Genomic DNA, 19,600 nt, shown 5'->3' on the forward strand with positions numbered 1-19,600 from the left:
GAACTGTAAAACAATGAAAGCTGTATAACCGTGAGAATCTTAATAATAAACTTTATACCAACACTGCTGATTGAGATAGTGTTTGTCAATCTGAATCTGTTTTGAAACTATATTTTTGTGTTTTTGGGTCTCGGTGAATATGTTTGAGTGTTTATATCTCAAAGTGCCATGTAGCACTACTTGTCCTACATCAGATTGCCACCAACAGGGTTTAGCTCCTTTTAGTTTATTACAAGTGAGACCGTTGTTACCATCTGCTTCCACTCACTGATATAAACAAACCGTTGTCTGGTTCGCTTTGACTTTCTCTTGTCTGTCGTCTCTCGACACAGTCCAGACTCCTTTGTTAGGGGATGGGGGTTTTTCACAGGGATAAACATGTCTAACACTGTATGAACCATGGGTTTCATCAGGTTTGACCTCTGGTGCTCAGTCATGGTAAAAAGCACTTTGCAAAATACATCTATCTCTCCACGGTATATCTTTTAAAACATTGAAGTCACAAGATATTGCTGCACAAGAACCATTGCGTTCAAGTAAAATGAACGCAATGGTTCATGAGTCTGGAACATCCATACTTCAGCTGACACTTTTATGTTATGTGTCCTGCAGTAAAGCCAGTCTGTCAAAGTGTCTTGTGGGAAAAGAGCTTCCGCTGCTTTGTCTCACATAATTAACCCCATAGGAACCATGACAGCTTCTAGAGACTCCTATAAGAAGAATGTTGTTGACACTAAAATGGATGACTTTTCACACGCATACATTTAGTGACTTTTTATTGCATAATCACCAGTTTTCTAGAGTACACCGCTGCTGCTTTAAAGGGGAACACCACCAAAATTAAGGATTCCTATATGTTATTTCCATAGGCTTGGAAAGTTCAATCAATATTTGTGAACATGAGCTGCTCTCTCTTAAAGCCAGAAACCAGAGAGGTAAGTCTAAAAGTTGTGACGCCACAGGGTATCAAAGAATGTTTGTTTTCTTTTTTATATCCAAATGAGCTTCACTGTACTGTAGTGTTCCCAGTTCCCCAGAAAAATGCATGAATATACTCAGAACATTCCCCTGGCTTCTCTCGTGTCATCTATCACATCTGTCCTAATTCACCGTCTATGGAGCAGCTCCAGACTTCATACCCTATGGCATCATAAATTTGAGTTTTAGTACTCTAGCTTTTAGATTTGGGAGAGTTGTCAAGTTAATTTATATTTTTAGACTGTTTTAGACATAAGGAATAACATGTATAAATTTGGAAAATGGGTGTAGTTCCCCTTTAAAGCACAGTGCAACATTTGTTTTCTCCAACAACAGAATGTTTGAAATTCCCCAAACTGCGCCACGTACTGCCAGTGAAACCTAATCTCATGATGGGATACCAAACTTGTTTTATCTTTTATTTTGTGAGGCACTCTGACATCTAGAAAAATCTAGAACATAAAACATCCAAACAGCTGAAACATTGTTTTTAATCCACATTTCTTTCACCTTTGACAATGACAGCGTTTTTCCATTTCTGTTGTCAGAGACACAATAGCGTGTCAACAGCCCAGAAATTCACATCAACTTTTTTTAAGCAGGTAGAACATCTGACCCTCAATTAATTTGCTATTATGCACTTATACAGTAAATTCACAAAACACAGTAAGATGGCCACACCTGACATCAGTGTGGGTGGCAGTGTGGACGGACGACTGTCAATGACTGAAATGCATTTTTCAGCTTATCCATAAGCTTGATGACATGTCACTGATTAAATGCTGCTTTGGAAATATAAGATATATACTAAAACACATTCCAATGTAATTAGGGGATTATGCGTCGCTGCAGAAAAGAGGAGAGGCTTAAATAACTAGATCGGCAGCATTCTCTCTCCAACAAGCCATCAGTCATGTCGGTTTTATGTAATGATGATTGGATGATACATGTAAAAACAAGCACCAAACCGTGTTCATAACGGACAGTGACAGCTTATGTGACACCCCCACACAAGTCTTTTCTGTTGCCCTGGCTGATCAGGCTGCAGAGGTTTCATTGGGGTTGAGTTACGCTAGAAATTGCATGATCTCACCAAAGTCCATGTACTAATTAGAGGGGGTAAAGGTGCATGTTGCCCTGCAGCCAAACTCAGGGTGAGTCAGTGATATGCCAGCCATTGACGGTTGGTGAACACCCATGCAATCCCAACAAGAAGGGTTAATAGAGATGAAAGCAACTGTGTGAGTCCATTATGTGTGCGCAGAGCTTGGATACACATTCCTTTTGAAGACAAGTCACTGAGTTTATTTTATATTTGTTTGTGTGCTTGTCAGCTGAATGTACAATATGTCATGTGTATGTTTTCTGAGATGACTCATCTGGTTTCTGAATGTACTGTTTAATGACGCCGACAATAGTTGATACCTCTGCCATGGCTCCTTTACCTGCAACAAAGTAAAGAGTGGCAGAGTTACACAACCATCTTCTGTAGGGAAGATTAAATTAGCAGTCTGTGGCCTTTAAGCAACAATACTGAGAAGACACAAACACGCTTCTCATGCACTTATGCTCCATACTTACAGTAATAGTAAACACGTTTTCTCGTACACCCCCAGGATTTGCATATCAAAATATCTAACATTTAAATCTATACTGGGTGATTGAAGTGTTTTGTGGGTCACACTAGTGCATCAAGGGGACACAGCACGATCGATGCTGAGATTGATGCTGTGCTGTTAAACCAACCTAACTCTTCCTGCTATAACTGAATCAAAGAAAAAGTTTTCCACAAAAGATATTTATTAGTGTTTGGCTCTGACAGTGAAGCTACTGCAGAAAGAGTTTACTTTTATAGTCCTTGAAGGCAGCTGATTTCGCTTTGTTTTTAACTAAGATCAGAATCTTCAATGGCACATTTTTACCACTCCTGCTGACGGAGCTGTATTAAGTGATTTTTCCCATTTTACGCTCTGTAGAAATTTCCTCAGAAAGACACAGCATTTTTTCACCACATGACAAAGAATGGCATTTATAAAGACGAGGAGTTAAATAAGCACAGCCTGTTGATATCTTTGAAGTACCACTTTTACAGAGGTATATTCTCCCTAAAGCCATATTCTTGACAAGAATTTCGTCCTTGAATACCAGTCGGTACGTGACTGTGTTGTTTGAAACCGATTTACCCAAATCACTGATCAAACAATCCTATCAATCTTTATGGCTGTCATCAGGAGAAAAGTTCCCCAACCTACCCCTTGGGCCAACCTCATTTCAATTCCTTGGAAACAGAGGTAAGTTAAGGACAGCAGTATCTGACTCTTTGCATAAGGAGTTCAAGTGTAGGAGCTAATTGTAGGAGCTAATTATTAGGGCTGATATTCCCCTTGGAATAAGTATTTGTATTGGATTGCATATACAAACGCATGATTAAAAGTAACTCTTGAGTTTTTAGTATGTTCTAATCAAATGCACAAGATAATTGACAAACTAAAATGGTAAGTAGTATCAATCAGAAGATAACACGGTATGGCAGATATAACATAGATATAGCAATTAATGTTAAAGCATGTTAAACTGAACAGAACAAACCGCAAATTTTAATAACAGGGTAAATGAATGCAAAGAATTAAAGTTATGAAGGGGATGACAAGGTGAAATGATAACACACCCCATGCGTTAGAATCTCCACAGGCTGCATACCACACAGGTTAGCGAGTGCAAATTAAACTTCATTCGAACCCTTCAGGACACACAGACTCTATACTGCAAGACGTTACAACATGAGAACTGCTTGTACCATCTTTGTACAAGGGCATTCACAACACCAGCTATTTTGTTGTTTGGCTGGTTTGGCATCATAACTTGTTCCCGTTAAAAATCTGATTGCGTTTCAGTTAGTCCTCTGAAGTCAAGACATAGCTCACTGGGGTCATATGTTGTACACTGTCTACTCTGTAAAAAATGATACCATCCATGCATCCATCCATTTTCTGCTAAGTATCAATGGCTAGGTGGCAGTATGCAGAGCGAGGGAGCTCGTCCTGTTGCTGTACAAGTTTTGCCTTTTGCCTGTTTTACTAGCTTCTAGACCAATGATGTCGTGTGATACATCCTGTGCTGCTACACACTAGTTGTCTACTCACTCTCAGTGTAATTCCCTCATCTGCCTACATCTGCTCCATCTTGTATTTAGCTGACTCTACTAATTTTACAATTAATGCCCTTGAGGACGCCTCGAGGTAAGAATTATTTGTTCATTGACGTACATATTTAAAAACAGTTATGGTGATAATACAACTTAAAAGTGATGCAGTCAGAATCTATAAAAAGGAAGTACTTGATGCTAGAATCATTCAGGTTATGTTTTACTTTCATGTTTCCAATGTATTTGAATTGTTTTGGTTAAACCAACACGGTCCTGCTCTCTGAGATCCAATAAAGTCAGAACAAAGGAATACTTGGCACATCTACTTCCAACAGGTGCGTAAGAGACGGACAAGCAGAACACAACTTGTAGAAAAACTACCGCACACTGTCTAACTAAAAATAATGATTTTAATACCGCAACATTTCGGAAACTAGACCCTCATGAGGTAATTATCATCATTAGCCTGATGAGGGTGTAGGTACCGAAACGCTGCAGCATTAAGATTTTTACTTTTGCAAGTTAGACTATGTGCAGGAGTTTTTCTCCTAGTTGAGATTCCATAAAGTGAAAGTAAATATTGGTAGATGCTTCATATCTTTCAGTTTCTGATTGGTATTAAAACCCACCTTCATCTCCACACACTAGCTTCTTTGCAATGCAGGGAATTTCCACATATCCAAACTCTGTCAACCTGGAAACCTGCTGGGCTGTAATTGGATGCTGCCACATAGCCGTGTTCATTGCAGGGCAGAAGAGGAGAGGACTACTGATATCCCAGGCTCTTACCACACATGTCTGCCAATGACAAAGAAGAATCAACATGGAAATAATTTCAGAAAAATCATCTAGTTAATTATTATTTGCCATAATATTTTGTAGCTAACTGGATAGCAATTTCATGTCCTCACCAGCAGATTGTCACAAATGCCACTGGCAATCTTTCCAAGAGTGTTGGCATCAAGGGGGGCAATAACAAAAAGGTCCGCCCAGCGCCTTAGCTCAATGTGTAGCACAGGGTCAGATCTCTGAGTCCACAGCTAAAACAGAGACGTGCTGTTAGGAATGCAAGCAGTGACACGCTCATTTCCCCATTTCCTTTCTGGGCTGCATGATACTTTTGACCAGCGTTTCTCAATCTTTTCTGGCCCTTGACCATGTTTTATGTCTCAAAATACTCCTGACCTCAGCAACTGGAAAGTTGTCAAGTCGACAACTCATGCCGCACTTAAATTCACTCAATGTGATTTTTGAGTATTGCATTGTATTCAAGCTTAAAATAGCCTTTGTACAACTAATAACATATGTCATACCTATTTTACTTGTTATTAAAATATGAATTTAGTAATCTTCCACAATCCAGTCAGTTTATCAGTGGTACCAAGTTTAAGAACCTCAACTATAGACTGTCAGTTTGTAACGGCTACAATGAGACATTTGACAAGTTCAGTGTTACCTCCCATTCATCACTGTCACTGTAGACTTTTACTGAAACCTCTGCAGGATTGTAGAAGTGCTTGGCATGCTCTGTGGTGACCACTCTTACATCCACCTAAAACATGAAACAAGATAGCACATTTCAGTATTGTTATAGTGCTGTGGAGGTGGAAAAGTAAGCAGAGAAAAAAAAAAAAAAAAAAAGCCAAGTAACTGATCTTTATCGTAGACACCATTTATAGCTTTTAAACTTTAGTATACCTTAGCAGCTTTTGCAGAATTGTGTGGTCAGAGTTGCACAATAACACTACACATGTGGTTTTGAATTGCAATTTTCATGTGTCATTTTATTATTGGGCATTATCATAATAAGATACATTCAATATTTAGTTTAACTCCCAGAGTTTGAGTTTCTTTCTCTCATGCTGAACGCTCCTTGCAAATATAAAGGATGGTTACAGTGCTGAGTATCTCTCAGATCTGTTCAGTACAACTTTCATTTCTAACACTGTTTTTAGTACTGCAAAACATCTCACACTATAATACAGACACCTCCCTTGCTGTCACCTCCGTTCACTTCTCTTTTTAGTGTCACACTGACAGCCTAGGATTTTCATTTTGCAGCTTTTGCCTCTTTTGATGAGCAGGCCAGAGACACTGCTTTGTTAGTTTAATCCCACTGTACTTTGTGAGGCTTTAAATGAAAACACCAACATCAGAAGGTGAAATAACAACACTGTAGCTCAATAACAGGACTATAATAACAAGATTATACGCCTGTGCTGTTTCATACAGCTGGCTAACTGCTGCAACATCGCCATCTTGCGGCTAAGGTGAGTTCATGTGCACTCTGCCAGGTACAGAAACGCTAATGAGTGAGGGTGCGTGGCTATATACTTGGTGTGTAAGTAACAGAGGTAGACAGAAGAAATGGTAACGAAGAACAAGCTTTAAATAAAATTAAAATTAAAATAAATACGACGCAGCTCACCCCAGGGAGCGGAAGAAGCTGTGAGACCAAAAGAGGCAGTTTCAAGGCTGCTACGCTTCCTGTCACGCCGACAAGAACATTAAACGTCCCGCAAGACTTCAACAAATCATTTCTAAGACAGGTGACACGCTCGTCTGTCTGCATATTAGCATATTAACGAGGAAAAGACGAAAAACATCCGTGTAGCTCCTGTTAGCTTTACCTACTTCCGTAAATACTCACCGCCAGCCAATCAGAAGCCAGCACGACTAACGGCTCCGTCTCCTGCGCGAGCACGTCGCTGCGCCGACAGAAGGCGAGCGCGCGCGTTCGCAGAATATTCTGGGTATTTGCTGAAGCTTTATGACGGCTAGCATGTAGCCAGATGACTTCATTCATTGTCCGTCCAGCCTGTTTTTTGTTTACAACAAAGCTGTTTAAAAACCGGAACAATGCCGCTCACACCTCTCGTTTACTGGGCTCAACGCCACGAGGAAATTTACCTGCGAGTGGAGCTGACGGACGCACAGGTGAGCTAACGCGTGTGTAGGACAGGAGGTGTTGGGTTAACACAAACTGTCTGTACTCACTTTTCCTTAGGATATTGCTCTCTGGCCAGCTTTGGCACTACTTTATGTCTCTAAGGGTAGATGTTAAATCAAGCAAATGAAGGGTGCAGCTTCCTGTAAGTGTCACACCGCTGGGTAGCTGCACATTTTGCATATTGGATGACAAATAGAGATTATTTTAGGTAATAGTTGATAATTACAAAGCTCTCAGTTGGGGCCTGTTAATATGTAGGCATCATGGTTATAAGAAAATGTGTGTGCAGTCAGTTGCATGGGTTGAGAGCCCTAAACATATCCTTGAAACATAATTAACCCAGAGGTTGGGTTAGTAAGGGCAAATGGCAGTTGCTTCACACAAAGATGTCACCTTCAAGCTGCAGGAAGAACCACACTTTTGTTTGGCATCATAACCAAAAGGTTATTTTCTATATGTTGCTGTGGTTTACTCCTTATTATACAGTTAACAGACCTGATTCAAGATGGAGTTGGTGTGAAACTTGTTTCCTCAAGTGCCTCCAAACAAGGAAATGGTTCTGGTTCTAATATTTTTTTTATTTTTAAAGTCTTACTAATCAGTCTTTTAAATGTTTTATTATTGTCTCCGTTCAGCTGTTTTGTGCACACTGCATAAGTTGTAATATAATGCTTTACTTATCACCCTGAAGGAGGAAGTGAGCTCATCATCTGCCTCTCTGTTTCTTTTCGCAGAATATTGACGTCAAAATACAGGAAAAAGTGCTGCAGTTTAGAGGTGATGTGCATTTCATGTTCATTTAACTGTGGAAATATATTTTTAAAAGTTCTTGATTTGTGACATATCTGTGACATTTTGTTCGCAGCCCAGGGCCATGGTGCTAAAGGACAAAATGAATACGAGTTCAGCTTGGAGTTTAATTTACCAGTGAAGTCAGAGGTATGTGTCCATGTGAATATCAGTCCTCGATGTCGACTACTCTGCACTTACTTACTTATGCATCTACTCTTGCTGGCCGTGCTCATTAAATAAACCTGTATGTCCAGGTGAGCCACAAGTCCACACAGCGGCAGGTGAATATTACAGTGCAGAAAGAGCAGAGAGGCTGGTGGGAAAGACTGACGCTACAGGAGCGCAAACCAGTTTTTCTGGCACCAGACTTTGACCGCTGGCTGGACGAGTCAGATGCTGAGATGGAGATCCGAGAAAAGGTGAAGATTTTACGTCAGGGACACTTTCATGCGCTAACCTGTATATGACAGATGTATTAAATAATATACTCACTCGCTAAGCTTTTATTACAAAAAGACAAAGATTTAACTCTATTCTCTATTTTTTTCTTTGAACAGGAGGAGAAAAGGAACAGGCTGAGGGCTTCAAGGCATAATAACGAAGGTGAGTACAAATCTCTTTAGATCAGGGCTGGGAAAATGCTGGGAAAACATACAAGTGGCTTCTAATTTTGCTTCACTCACCAGCCACGAGAAACAATGTTAACCTGTTGAGTGACTGGTAGATTTTGGAATCCACCAGCCACAGTGGCAGGTAGACAAAAATGTTAATTTCCAACCCTGCCCTAAGATGCATGCTAGTCTAACAACTCTGCTCCAGATTTTGTTTTAAAGTCTTTTGGGATTTTTTTGTGGCAGTAGACTTTTGTTCAAGCAAGTTGTGTGCATCAGTTGCCTCAGTGTTTTCTTTTTCTTTCAGGGTTTGTCAGCCTGAAAACAGGATTTTTGTTCATGTACAACCTGGTGCAGTTTCTTGGTTTTTCGTGGATCTTTGTCAACATGACCGTGAGACTGTTTATCTTCGGCCAAGGTGAGGAAATGTACAACAGCTGTGGCTTTTCCTTCTTTTGTTTACTGAAACCTGGTAAGACCTACCATTTGTAACACCGGTCTCATTTCAGATTCTCTCTATGACACATTTCACACCATATCGGACGTGATGTTCTTCTGCCAGGTCCTGGCAGCAGTAGAGGTCCTCAATGCTGCTTTTGGTGTCGTCCACACAGGTGTTATTCCAGCTCTTATACAGGTATGGAGTGCTCAGTTGTTTGATGCAGAAGCCATCAGTTATTGGTCTGGTGACCATAAGTTTCTGGGGGCAACGGCCAATATTTCAGATCTGATGTAGCAAGTGAATAGCAAATCAAATCAAATATATTTATATAGCACAAGTCATACATGTAATGCAACTCCAAGTGCTGAACATAAAAGAGCTGGAACATGACAAGGAATATACAGTCGTTCGATTTCCGTAGCCTATCCCAGCTGACATTGGGCGAGAGGCGGGGTACACCCTGGACAAGTCGCCAGACTATCGCAGGGCTAATGACAAGAAATAATGACAATAAAATGGAATATAGTGTAATAAAACTAACAATAAATGTCAGAATTAATGAGGAAACAGTAAAAGTGAAGGATAGGTTAAAAACACACTAGAAAAATCTAACAATAAAACTAATATCTGAGTCATCCTCTTCCATGTGCCTGTCAATTCAGCAAGTCTTTTTTTTATTTTTATTTTTTTAAAGTTTATATGAAGCTAAATCGTTGTCAGACGATAGCCAATGGGATGCATTTCAACCAGTGCATACTGCCTCTACACACGGACTGTTTACCTGCCACTCAAACGTGATTGGTCAAAACTACTCAGAATAAAACCGGAAACCTTAACACTTTCACACCAAAACCTTGTCTCATTGCCTACAGATTCTGCCTAGCCTATGTCATAGATTCACCTGTTTTGCGCGATTAAATAATGCATGTTACAGAGGGAGTGTCAATACATTTGGAGTGTAAGTTACTTTTGTTTGTTAGTTTGTTTTCTTCTCTTTCCTTCTAAACTTATTTGTTAATTTGTCTTTGCGTACTGGAGTCCACCTCCATATCATAAAAAATCTGTGCCTTGTATTCTTGTATGCCATGTATTGAGCCTTTCAAACCAATAAAAACTTGAGTTATAAAGTGTAAGTACTTATTTAATATTAAGTGCTCTTGTGGGTTTTGTTCTTTTACCAGGTGGTTGGAAGGAATTTTATCCTCTTCATCATCTTTGGTAGTTTGGAAGAAATGCACAACAAGCCAGTTGTGTTCTTCGTTTTCTATCTGTGGAGCGCCATTGAGATCATTAGGTAAGCATGCATCTGTCTCGTCATTGTTTGTTGTGAACAGTCTTGTGGATGCACTGTAGCAAAGTCTGATGATAATTTTCAAATTCAATATTCTGAATCACAACAATGGACATAAACTTCTGCTGAATTATGGATTTTGTCGTCAGTACGAATGTTACATATATATATAAACCTATGTATTGTCTGTGTTTCTTTTTCTTTTTCCACATTTTTTGTATGTAAGACCGGAAGATGTACGTTTTGTAAAAAAGTGGTGTCTTGTAATCAGGGATGGGCCAAATATATGGCATGACACAGAAATAAAAAATGAATGAATGAATGAGTAAGACATAGACGGTTTTAACAATATTGTAAATGCATGCCATAATGAATGCAAACCCTTAGATGGTACTTTCCAAACATTTTTAAACAAGAGATTTTGTTGCATATCTGGAAATTATAATTAATTGAATATTTTGGAGTTTGGACTGTTTGTTGGACACAAAAAAGACATTTAATGACATCACCTTGTGCTCCAAGGTGTTTTAAACAATTGTCTATATGTTTTATAGGTCAAACAATCAACAAGAAAAAAACAGGATAACTTGATTTTGAAAATAATTGTGGCATCTGTGGTATTAACTGTTGACACACCAACAAGCCCACTATCAGCAAAAGGGCACCATGCAAATCTACTCAGTGCAGCAGCATCACAGATTCAACCTGACATGGTTTCAGTGGTTTGAAGTTAAGGTTTACTGAGCAGCAGATGGCTGCAGCAGTTGTTACAAGAATCAGCATAATGAGTCGTAAAGGCTACATTGTTGTGAATGTGGACAGTTATTGATGCAACCTTGTGTTTCCCCCCCAAAACTCACATGATGCTCCAATTCCAGGTATCCATTTTACATGCTGGGCTGCTTCAATACAGAGTGGAAAAATCTCACATGGCTGCGTTACACAGTCTGGATACCTCTGTACCCATTAGGTGTTATAGCTGAAGGTGAGCTTGTTTACCTCTCTCTGAATTAAAAAAATTTGTCACATAAAAGTACTAAAATTTATTTCATCTCCCAATCCCGTGTAGCTGTTGCTGTGATACAGTCCATTCCAATCTTTGACGAGACCAAACTCTTCAGTATTCCTCTGCCGAAAGCCGTCGGTACCTCTATCAGCTTCTCTTACGTCCTGCACATCTATCTTGTTCTCATGTTTCTTGGTAAGTCCCCAGATAAAACGTTAATCATTTATATCTTTCAGCAAGTATTATTATCTAATATCAGCATTTTTGTTGAGATATGAACCTTCTGGTTTCCTCTCTACAGGACTTTTTATCAACTTTCGTCATCTTTACAAGCAGAGGAAGAGGCGTTTCCGCTCCAAGAAAAGAAAAGCACACTGAGAGTCAGCAACAACACCCCTCAAACACCTCGGCTGCCTGCTTGTCTGGATAACATGTTTCAAATGATACTCATAAATCATGCTCCAGTCAAATCTGTTCTAGTTTTTATGAGGTTTTTGTTTTTTTTCCCCACAGTGTGTTTGCTCTCACTAAAATGAGTTCATTAATGTTTAACATCCTACATCCTACTACAGATGATGCAATATTTCATCATTGCATTGACCGCCTCATTTACTGGTCAATGAGTTCTCACAGATTTAAGTTTGTATCTTGTAGATTAGAGGAGAGTTGTATTAAGCCATAGAACTTGACATCCTGTGTGATACTGTTTTTCCCCCTTTAATCTTGGTTGAGATTTCTTTAATGCAGTGGCATTGCTGCTGTTATCATTTAAGAGTAATTTTGCATGAATGAAGAAAGCGACAACATTCTCAACAAATACTGTATTAGTTGTCATTTCAGATTTCTGAACCATCCCCAAAAACTCAGGGAAAATTACACTGGTGACAGCTGAAATACAGAGAGCATTTTATGTCCCTTCCACTCAATAGTAACCTGCTATGTAGAATCTGACACCGTTCCTTACTCTGCTATTTCGTCATTTAGACAGTCACCTGAATTTGAAATGCAAAGATGAACAGTTATTTCACAGATTTCCTGAAAATGTGGGAGTTATGAATAAAAATGAATTTTAAATCTGGTCAATTTGTGAAAAACATCCTACAAAGGAACATGTAAAAAACATATGTACATGCTAACATGTTACAACACCTCATTATGTACGTTTTGCCGTGTCTCGGCAGCGTCAAGGGAGTGTAAGTTCTCAGTCTGACTCATGTAGGTTCTTGACGCAGCTCCTTCCAAGAGTTTTTTAAACACCATCCAGCTCAAAGTTGGTCCACACAGGCTGATGCTGCTATATTCTAGTCCATTTCTATTCATTCAGCTTGAAAAGTCAGTGTGCATGGGAGCAATGTTGTGATCAAAGGCAGCATACTGGGAGTCACCAGTGCTCGCCAGTTTGAGTTGCTGTGCGGCATGGGAGAGCTGGAAAGCGGCGTCCGGATGTGCCGAGTCTGGCAGCAGGGTGCACTCTCTCTCCAGCAGATCAGCGACTCCCTTCAGGAGCTCCCAGAAACCAAAAGCCAGGGCAGCCTTCCGAAGACGGTTCAGCTCCTGATGGATTTTACACACAAAACAGTAATTTAAATTATGAAAAATTAAGTTCATATTTCAGAGCCAATTTTAGCCAGACTTACCTTGTAAAAGGTTTGAGTTTTATCTGGCAGCTTTCTTGCATTCCTCAGGATCTTCTGCACATCAGTCTGTAGGATTTAAGCAAGAATAACAAGCCAACAATGACCACAAACAAACCAAAAAACTGAGTAATAATAATTTAAAAGTCAATTTAAACACATGGTTCAAGCCCCAGCTGTATATCACTAACCACAGTGCCATGTTCATGATGGATGGTACAGATAGGAAAGATTCCCATATTTAGAACGTTCATGTCACCAGTTGTCGTGTGAGGGTTAAAATATTGTGTATCTACAATACAACACCATATATATTGAATTTTGGGTTTAATTACAATGAACAACAGACTTTGGCTGATCTTAGATGGCCATGTTTGCCTTTTCTGTGTTGGGTGTTGACGTGGACGATAGTTACAAGTCAGACACTTAGGACTCATACATCTGATGTGACAAGACCACAAGTTTCACTGCAAAGAGGGCATGCCTATCAGCCTGACACACCTCATGGCAGCCTATTAACTAACAATAATCTAAACAATCTTAGTGTGATATATAATTTTAATAATGATGTGATAAAATCTCAGTTTGTGTTATACTCTAATGTTAATTATTTTAAATTAAAACTGTGATTACTATTAATTGTCAAAGGTCCTGCATGCACTGCATTGATAGAAAACAGCCCCCCAGTCTCTTAGGTATCACAGCATGTGCACTTTGCAAACACAAAGTATACCAAGCACACTGTGTAAGACCCCTACCAACTGAAACCAACCGTCATTCCTCCAAAGACCTCAACAAACAACAGTGCTTTCATACAGTGCTTTTACTGTACCTGTAGTCCACTGGCTTTAATCCACACAGTGACATTCTGGGCATAGCTTCGTTTGGCCTGCGGCTGCAGAGGGAAAGGACTTTTGCTATCATCCTCTCCGTAGGGATTTTCAGCAGCCTCTGAAACACCAGGAAAGTCATTAATCATCAGAGTGAAGTCAGTATCACGAACAAAGCTGGCCAAATGAAAACTGTAAATTATTAACGGCTTGATTCAGACAAGAGAGGCCTTTGGTCTGTAGGAAAAACACATCACTTACATGTACAAGGGTTAGTGTGTCAGAAGTTCTGTTTAACATTTCATATCCAAACATGTCATGCTCTTTATATTACACCTTCAGGAATTAGAGACTATGGAGTATATTAACAGTATGCTAAAGAGACTCTGTTTTGTTGTCAAACTTGCTGTGTGCTTGTTTCACATGTGTCGCTGAAGAGTTACCTGATATTGGTCCCAAATGTGTGATCTTGCCCAGCCAAGGCAGAGGCTCTGGACCGGGCTCAAACAGAGACATCATGAGGTTCGATTTCTTCTTGCTGTCTGCTTGGGAGTACAGCATGCCGTACCACTCCGGTCTGGAGAAAAGCAAACTGGATTTTAGGCCATTTCATGAAATATATTAACTTGTTTTACTCTGCAGGTATCTTAATATTCAAATGCACTGAACTGTTCACATAACAGAATGCAAATATGTTAAATATAAATGTCTCTGTTTCATCTCACCCCAGTTGGACCAGTGCCACCATGCCCTCGACTTTAAGACTGCCATGTAAAAGGACACAAAAATTTGGACTTTTGCCTGCCATTTGACTGGCAGAGGGTTCCTCCTCAAGCTCATCTGTGGTTCCTGTGCCGACGTCATCCACCTCTGGAATCAAATAAAAATAAAATACATTGAAAATACCATAATCTGACCGGTGGCGTACTGAGGGATCACTGACTTCAGTTTTTGTGTTTACTCTGAATATTAAAGGTGACAATTATCTGTGTAAAAAAATGGGGTGCCTGAAAAATTATTTGCATCACAAACATTATTTAAAGAATCAATTTTTTATTCATTTATTTTTTCAGGTGCAGCTTGTCTGCATCTTCTCCTTTATTTTTTTCCCCTTGATGCACAATCTGAACTGTCCTTGTTGCAAAAGGATATGGATGATTGTAAACTGTAGTGAACAGTGTTTTCTTAAAGCAGGGAACAACTTCTCGAGTGTGGAGACATGCTGACATGATGCATCCTGCATGCATCCTTTAAATCAATCCGCTCCTTTAATGAAAATCATGATATTTACTGTGAAAATCAGTTACAACAAAAGCAATGAGCCCTAGACTATACAGCTTATTTGTCTATAGGATGTTTAGTTTTTCTGTAAAACAACGCAATGTTTTTAACACTGACCTTTGTTTACGGCAATAGGCAGTACCAAGTGTCTGGATATAACAGGAGGACTTGAAATGTCAGCGACTTCAATGAAGCCCACAATTTCCAAATCTGAAACAAGTATGACAGAATAGAGGTGTGTTAACAAATTAATTGTTTTACTTTAACTCTGAATCATGAAATTTGAATGCACCTGGGTACCTGTATTGACTGCACGTGGAATGGGTTCCACCTCTTCATCCATCACAACAGGCTCAGGCCGAGGGAACACCTGAACATCTGAGGACAAGTTCCCACAGTGCAGGACAGCGTGGAAGGGAGAGTATGCGTGATCGATCAGCCTCCTGAGGACATACAAAGACATACAATGACCAAAGGCTCCCAAGTAATCACATCAATCATGACAAATACATTATTTTCCTCAGTAAGAGTCATACCCAAACATAGCCTGTACACTCTTCATGCAAAGTGGTCCCTCCATGGTGAAGATCTGTCCGTCACCTCCGCTTAGACGTAGTAGCTCCTCCAAGTTGTCCATGGCATCAGTCATTTGTAACTGCAATTACACAAGGCAAGGGGTTGCATTGGTAACAGCTAGCTTCTAACTTGTCATAAGCTTTAATTTTATGTAGATGCTTACCTGCTTTGATGTTACAGTTAAAACATTTAAATGTGTGAATGCAAAGTAAATAATTTCTTTAGGCATGCAAAACCCACGTTGCCTGATTTGCAATTGTCACAGTAACTCTCTCAAACAACTGTAAAAGGATATGCAGGCATTTCTGTCCACTGGAGATCACTTACATCCCAATTCAGGGAAGAATACATGCACAACTCCAAACTGCAGTCTTGATTACATCAACTAGACAGTGAAACAAATAGCCTTTAACCACTATAGTCTCTATGAGTCAATATAAAATCACAGCCACTGACAAAGTAGTAACGACTGTTAAACGGCCATTCTCTCCTCCTAAGATTTCTTTGACAATATCTTAGACATTGAGGCCCAGTAAAAGCCATAAACTTAGATCTTGTTTAAGGTCAGTTGCTTCTGGGTGCATAGTGTCAGGGTCCTGTCTATGTTCAGATCAAGATGCAAGTGAATATAAATTAGTTTCTGACTCCGTCTGTACCTCCTCTGCATTGGCTACAGCCATGATGAACATTTTGGTAGGGAAAGGGAAAGGAAGTGGGAACTTCTTGTCATCAGCACGATGCTTCAGTGTCTGGAGGGAGTGACGGAGGGAACCCTTTCCAATACCAAGAGATCCATCAGTAACCAGCACCACCTATAGGATATATAAAGAAGGGACATTAATATCACCCTGTGTTACAATAAATGGGTACAGATGGCTGAAATCACTATGGAAAATTTATCTAATTGCACACAAGCTTTATTTAACCAATGATAAATTCAGGAGGTGTGATGATATTGTGTAAAAGACCTGCCAAATTACCTGGCAGGGACAGGCACTGCCCCACTCCTGCTGTACCACGTTACTAACTCCATTGAGAGCTGATTCAATACAGGTCTTGTCATAGTCCTCCAGGTTGCTCAGAGCCTCCTGCACAGAAGAATACATCAATCAAATCATCCCCAACTCTTCTTCAATGTCAGATGTCGTTTTTTTCTGAGATCAAACTCAGGTAGTGACTCAGGAGAAGAAAATATACTTTGATTTTTTTCAGACTGCATTCTCATGTGAAGCACCTCTTACCTGTAATGCATTGTAATCTCTGGTGAAAGGCACCAAGAGCTCCCAGAGGGAAGAGAAAGCCATCAGGGATGTAAACTCCAAGCGGTAGTTTGAGGCCATGTGTTCAAACAACATATTTAATCCGTGGACAGCCAGGTTCTTCCTCTGAAACTCCTCGCTGCCGTCCAGAGACACTGGCCGTGTCATGGACAGAGACACGTCCATTAAGACCACGGTAGGCATGGTTTACTGCTTATGTTACCAAAATACAATGGACTTAAATCACCCTCCGATGTGCTCCCACTGAAGGAAAGGAATAAAGAAGATAAGAAGTTAACTAACGTAATGATACGTGACGTTTCTTCATGTCACTGAAGGGCTTGTTAACAAACAGCGACCATTAACGACGTAAAAGCTAAAAAAGAAAACTTGTTACAACAGAGGACTGTTAGCTAATGTTGGCTACCTGTTAAGCTAACTTACGCTAGCACTCTGTACCGTAACACCAACAGACCCAGCGGAATAAATGCTCTGGTTTCTATTTAACAAATGTGAGAACACAACTATCCACAAGTTTAACTGTGAAGGAAGTAATTAATATGACAAAAACTAAACATATACGTGCCATTCAACGTCTCGTTTGCCATCCAGTGTTTGTGTTGTAATGTGCACCACTGCTTCGGTCCGGGTGACAACAGTGTACTTCACAATAAATAGTTCCTAATTTGCTCGCTTCATGACAGGACTAGAGGACCGACTGATCAAATAATAATAATAATAATACTGAATGAGTCAAAGCGAACAATTTTCAATAAGTCCAACTGAAAATATAGGTTTTATATATACTCTTCTATATTTATTTTATAAACCTTACAGATCAAATTGCACATATTGCTCATTTTGACAGGAAGACTAACCAGAGAACAAAATCAAACAAACATGTCAAGGGGTTTAGGCAGAATAATAAAATGAAATAAAATAAAATAAATTGAAACTAAACTAAACCAAACTAAACTAAACTAAACGAAAATAAAACAAAATAAAAACAATTATTAATATATATATATATATATATATATATATATATACATATATATATATATATATTTTTTTTTTAATAAAATCTAAGGTGCAAAGTCCAAAGATTTTTCTAAGAGATTAATTCACAACATCTTATATCATATTTCTTTCTATTTCTAATTAGCATGCCAGTGCAGTTTTAATGGCCTTTTTATTGGTACACGAATATTAATGTAAGTTTCTGAATCTTTGTTTAAAAAAACAGGGGCCTTTGAATTGTTAACTTACACTTAGAAAAATAAAATATGGCAAAAATAATTATTAGATTTGTGATAAATGCCTTTTCCTCAAGCTTCCTGTCATATAGGCAAAAAAATCCTAATATAACATGCTCATAAAATAATGCAAAGCCTTTGTATACAATGTATATAATAAATTTGGAGCATCCTCCCATAATTTTCCAGAGTACGATGCCAAGGATAAAATAAAATAAAATAAATAAATTTCGTTGCAGGGTAAAACTTTTATATAATTCCAGGGGACACCTCTCTTACCTTATTAGTATTGAAATATTTATTGGGCAGTGACCACATATTTGTCCTAGGAATATTCCTAGCAAAGTTACTCCTAGTCGACTAAAAGTATGTGCTCCTTTCAGCATTAACGTTTTTCAAGCCATAAATATATGGTGTGCATCACTACTTCCATCCGGGTGAAAGCAGTGCACCGGCTTAGAATAAATAGATCCTATGTGGTCCACACTTTAAATGGGATATTTCATATTGCTGTGCTGAGACAGTCGGCACAAAAAAGATCACCAGAGGACGCCATAATTTCAACAATACTGCTGTTGGCTTATTCACATTATACATTTTGGGCAGGACTATAAAGTTAATTCCACTTCAACTTGTCATGTTTGGGTATATAATCAATATTATCTCCAGGTGTCAGCCATCATAAGATTATTTCTATGCTATAGCTATGCAGCAAAATAGCATTAAACCAAAGCACCACTCTTATTTTGGAATAAATTAAATATTAGTAAGGTATAGGCTCATGATAAAGTGAGAGTGGGACAATGCACATAATCCTCTTAGAAGTCTTCAGGTAGGCTATTAGGTATTATGCTGATCCATTGTGAAGACTCGTCCTGTGTCCTACATAACCCCCTGGCCACTGGCAACAGTTTGGACTTTTACTTGTGCCACAATAACCAGCTGTGGAAACCTGCTTTTGGAGATTTTTGCATCCCTCCCTTTGCAAGACATCAGTTCTGTGGTAAGTCTGCACCTGGGATTAAAATGCATTGTGTTGTTTCTCCTTTTTTTGATTTATGTGGTAATTAGCCTGACTCCTCACTACATGATGTTTATTTTAGTTGTTATGCAGTTTGTCTTTTTATGTTTATTTTTTATTTGTCAATTATATTCGTCTGTCACTCATTTTGTTTATTCTGTTTTGGAGAAACCACCAATTTGCAAAGAAAGTAGCCATAACAGCTTCTAAATGGGCTTGTCAGAAATGCTATGACAGATATTGTTTATTTAATAATCAGATGCTTTGTCTGAATATGTAACATGCTTTCAAACAGACACTACTGTTGTGCCACGTGCTTTCTAAATGTCATTTTGTCTCCGATGTTTCTTTTCATTCTCAATAGGCTGGGCTTTGCAAGGAAGTGAGGATGACATGAATCACGCCGCTGAAGTTTTAGATTGTGTCACCCCATGGTCTGCTGGGGAGAGAGCTGGACTTGTCCTCAACCAAAGCCCTTTCATGCAGCTTAATTCTCCATAGCAAGTAGCATCACTGCTCTGGAGGAAA

The 19,600-nt window shown here is 39.1% G+C and overlaps 3 protein-coding genes across 4 annotated transcripts; 1 reads left to right on the forward strand and 2 right to left on the reverse strand.

Moving 5' to 3' along the window:
- Positions 1-1,449: 1,449 nt before the first annotated feature.
- On the reverse strand, positions 1,450-6,793 carry ppcdc (phosphopantothenoylcysteine decarboxylase). Its single transcript, XM_050072993.1, has 5 exons — positions 6,552-6,793; positions 5,580-5,675; positions 5,035-5,163; positions 4,753-4,921; positions 1,450-2,423 (listed from the first exon to the last, which is right to left on the reverse strand). The coding sequence occupies exons 1-5, from the start codon at positions 6,693-6,695 to the stop codon at positions 2,329-2,331; spliced, it is 633 nt and encodes a 210-aa protein (XP_049928950.1). The 5' UTR covers positions 6,696-6,793; the 3' UTR covers positions 1,450-2,328.
- Positions 6,794-6,846: 53 nt separating this feature from the next.
- Positions 6,847-12,293, forward strand: hacd3 (3-hydroxyacyl-CoA dehydratase 3). The gene is made up of 11 exons (XM_050072992.1): positions 6,847-7,060; positions 7,808-7,850; positions 7,939-8,012; positions 8,120-8,284; positions 8,423-8,468; positions 8,784-8,894; positions 8,986-9,113; positions 10,100-10,212; positions 11,088-11,194; positions 11,279-11,410; positions 11,517-12,293. Exons 1-11 carry the CDS (start codon positions 6,983-6,985, stop codon positions 11,591-11,593), a joined length of 1,074 nt encoding a protein of 357 aa, XP_049928949.1. The 5' UTR covers positions 6,847-6,982; the 3' UTR covers positions 11,594-12,293.
- On the reverse strand, positions 12,022-17,460 carry ints14 (integrator complex subunit 14). 2 transcript variants are annotated; one of them, XM_050072991.1, is made up of 12 exons: positions 17,382-17,460; positions 16,778-17,059; positions 16,517-16,624; positions 16,193-16,348; positions 15,497-15,615; positions 15,261-15,403; positions 15,078-15,170; positions 14,405-14,549; positions 14,123-14,256; positions 13,682-13,800; positions 12,853-12,918; positions 12,022-12,769 (listed from the first exon to the last, which is right to left on the reverse strand). In XM_050072991.1, the coding sequence occupies exons 2-12, from the start codon at positions 16,997-16,999 to the stop codon at positions 12,536-12,538; spliced, it is 1,539 nt and encodes a 512-aa protein (XP_049928948.1). In that variant the 5' UTR covers positions 17,000-17,059; positions 17,382-17,460; the 3' UTR covers positions 12,022-12,535. The 2 variants fall into 2 exon arrangements, with proteins under 2 accessions (XP_049928948.1, XP_049928947.1); XM_050072990.1 differs by lacking the exon at positions 17,382-17,460 and adding an exon at positions 17,240-17,375.
- Between the last annotated feature and the right edge of the window lie 2,140 nt (positions 17,461-19,600).

Source organism: Epinephelus moara, chromosome 20 (genome assembly GCF_006386435.1).
Source record: "Epinephelus moara isolate mb chromosome 20, YSFRI_EMoa_1.0, whole genome shotgun sequence".
NCBI classification, from domain to species: Eukaryota; Metazoa; Chordata; class Actinopteri; order Perciformes; family Serranidae; genus Epinephelus; species Epinephelus moara.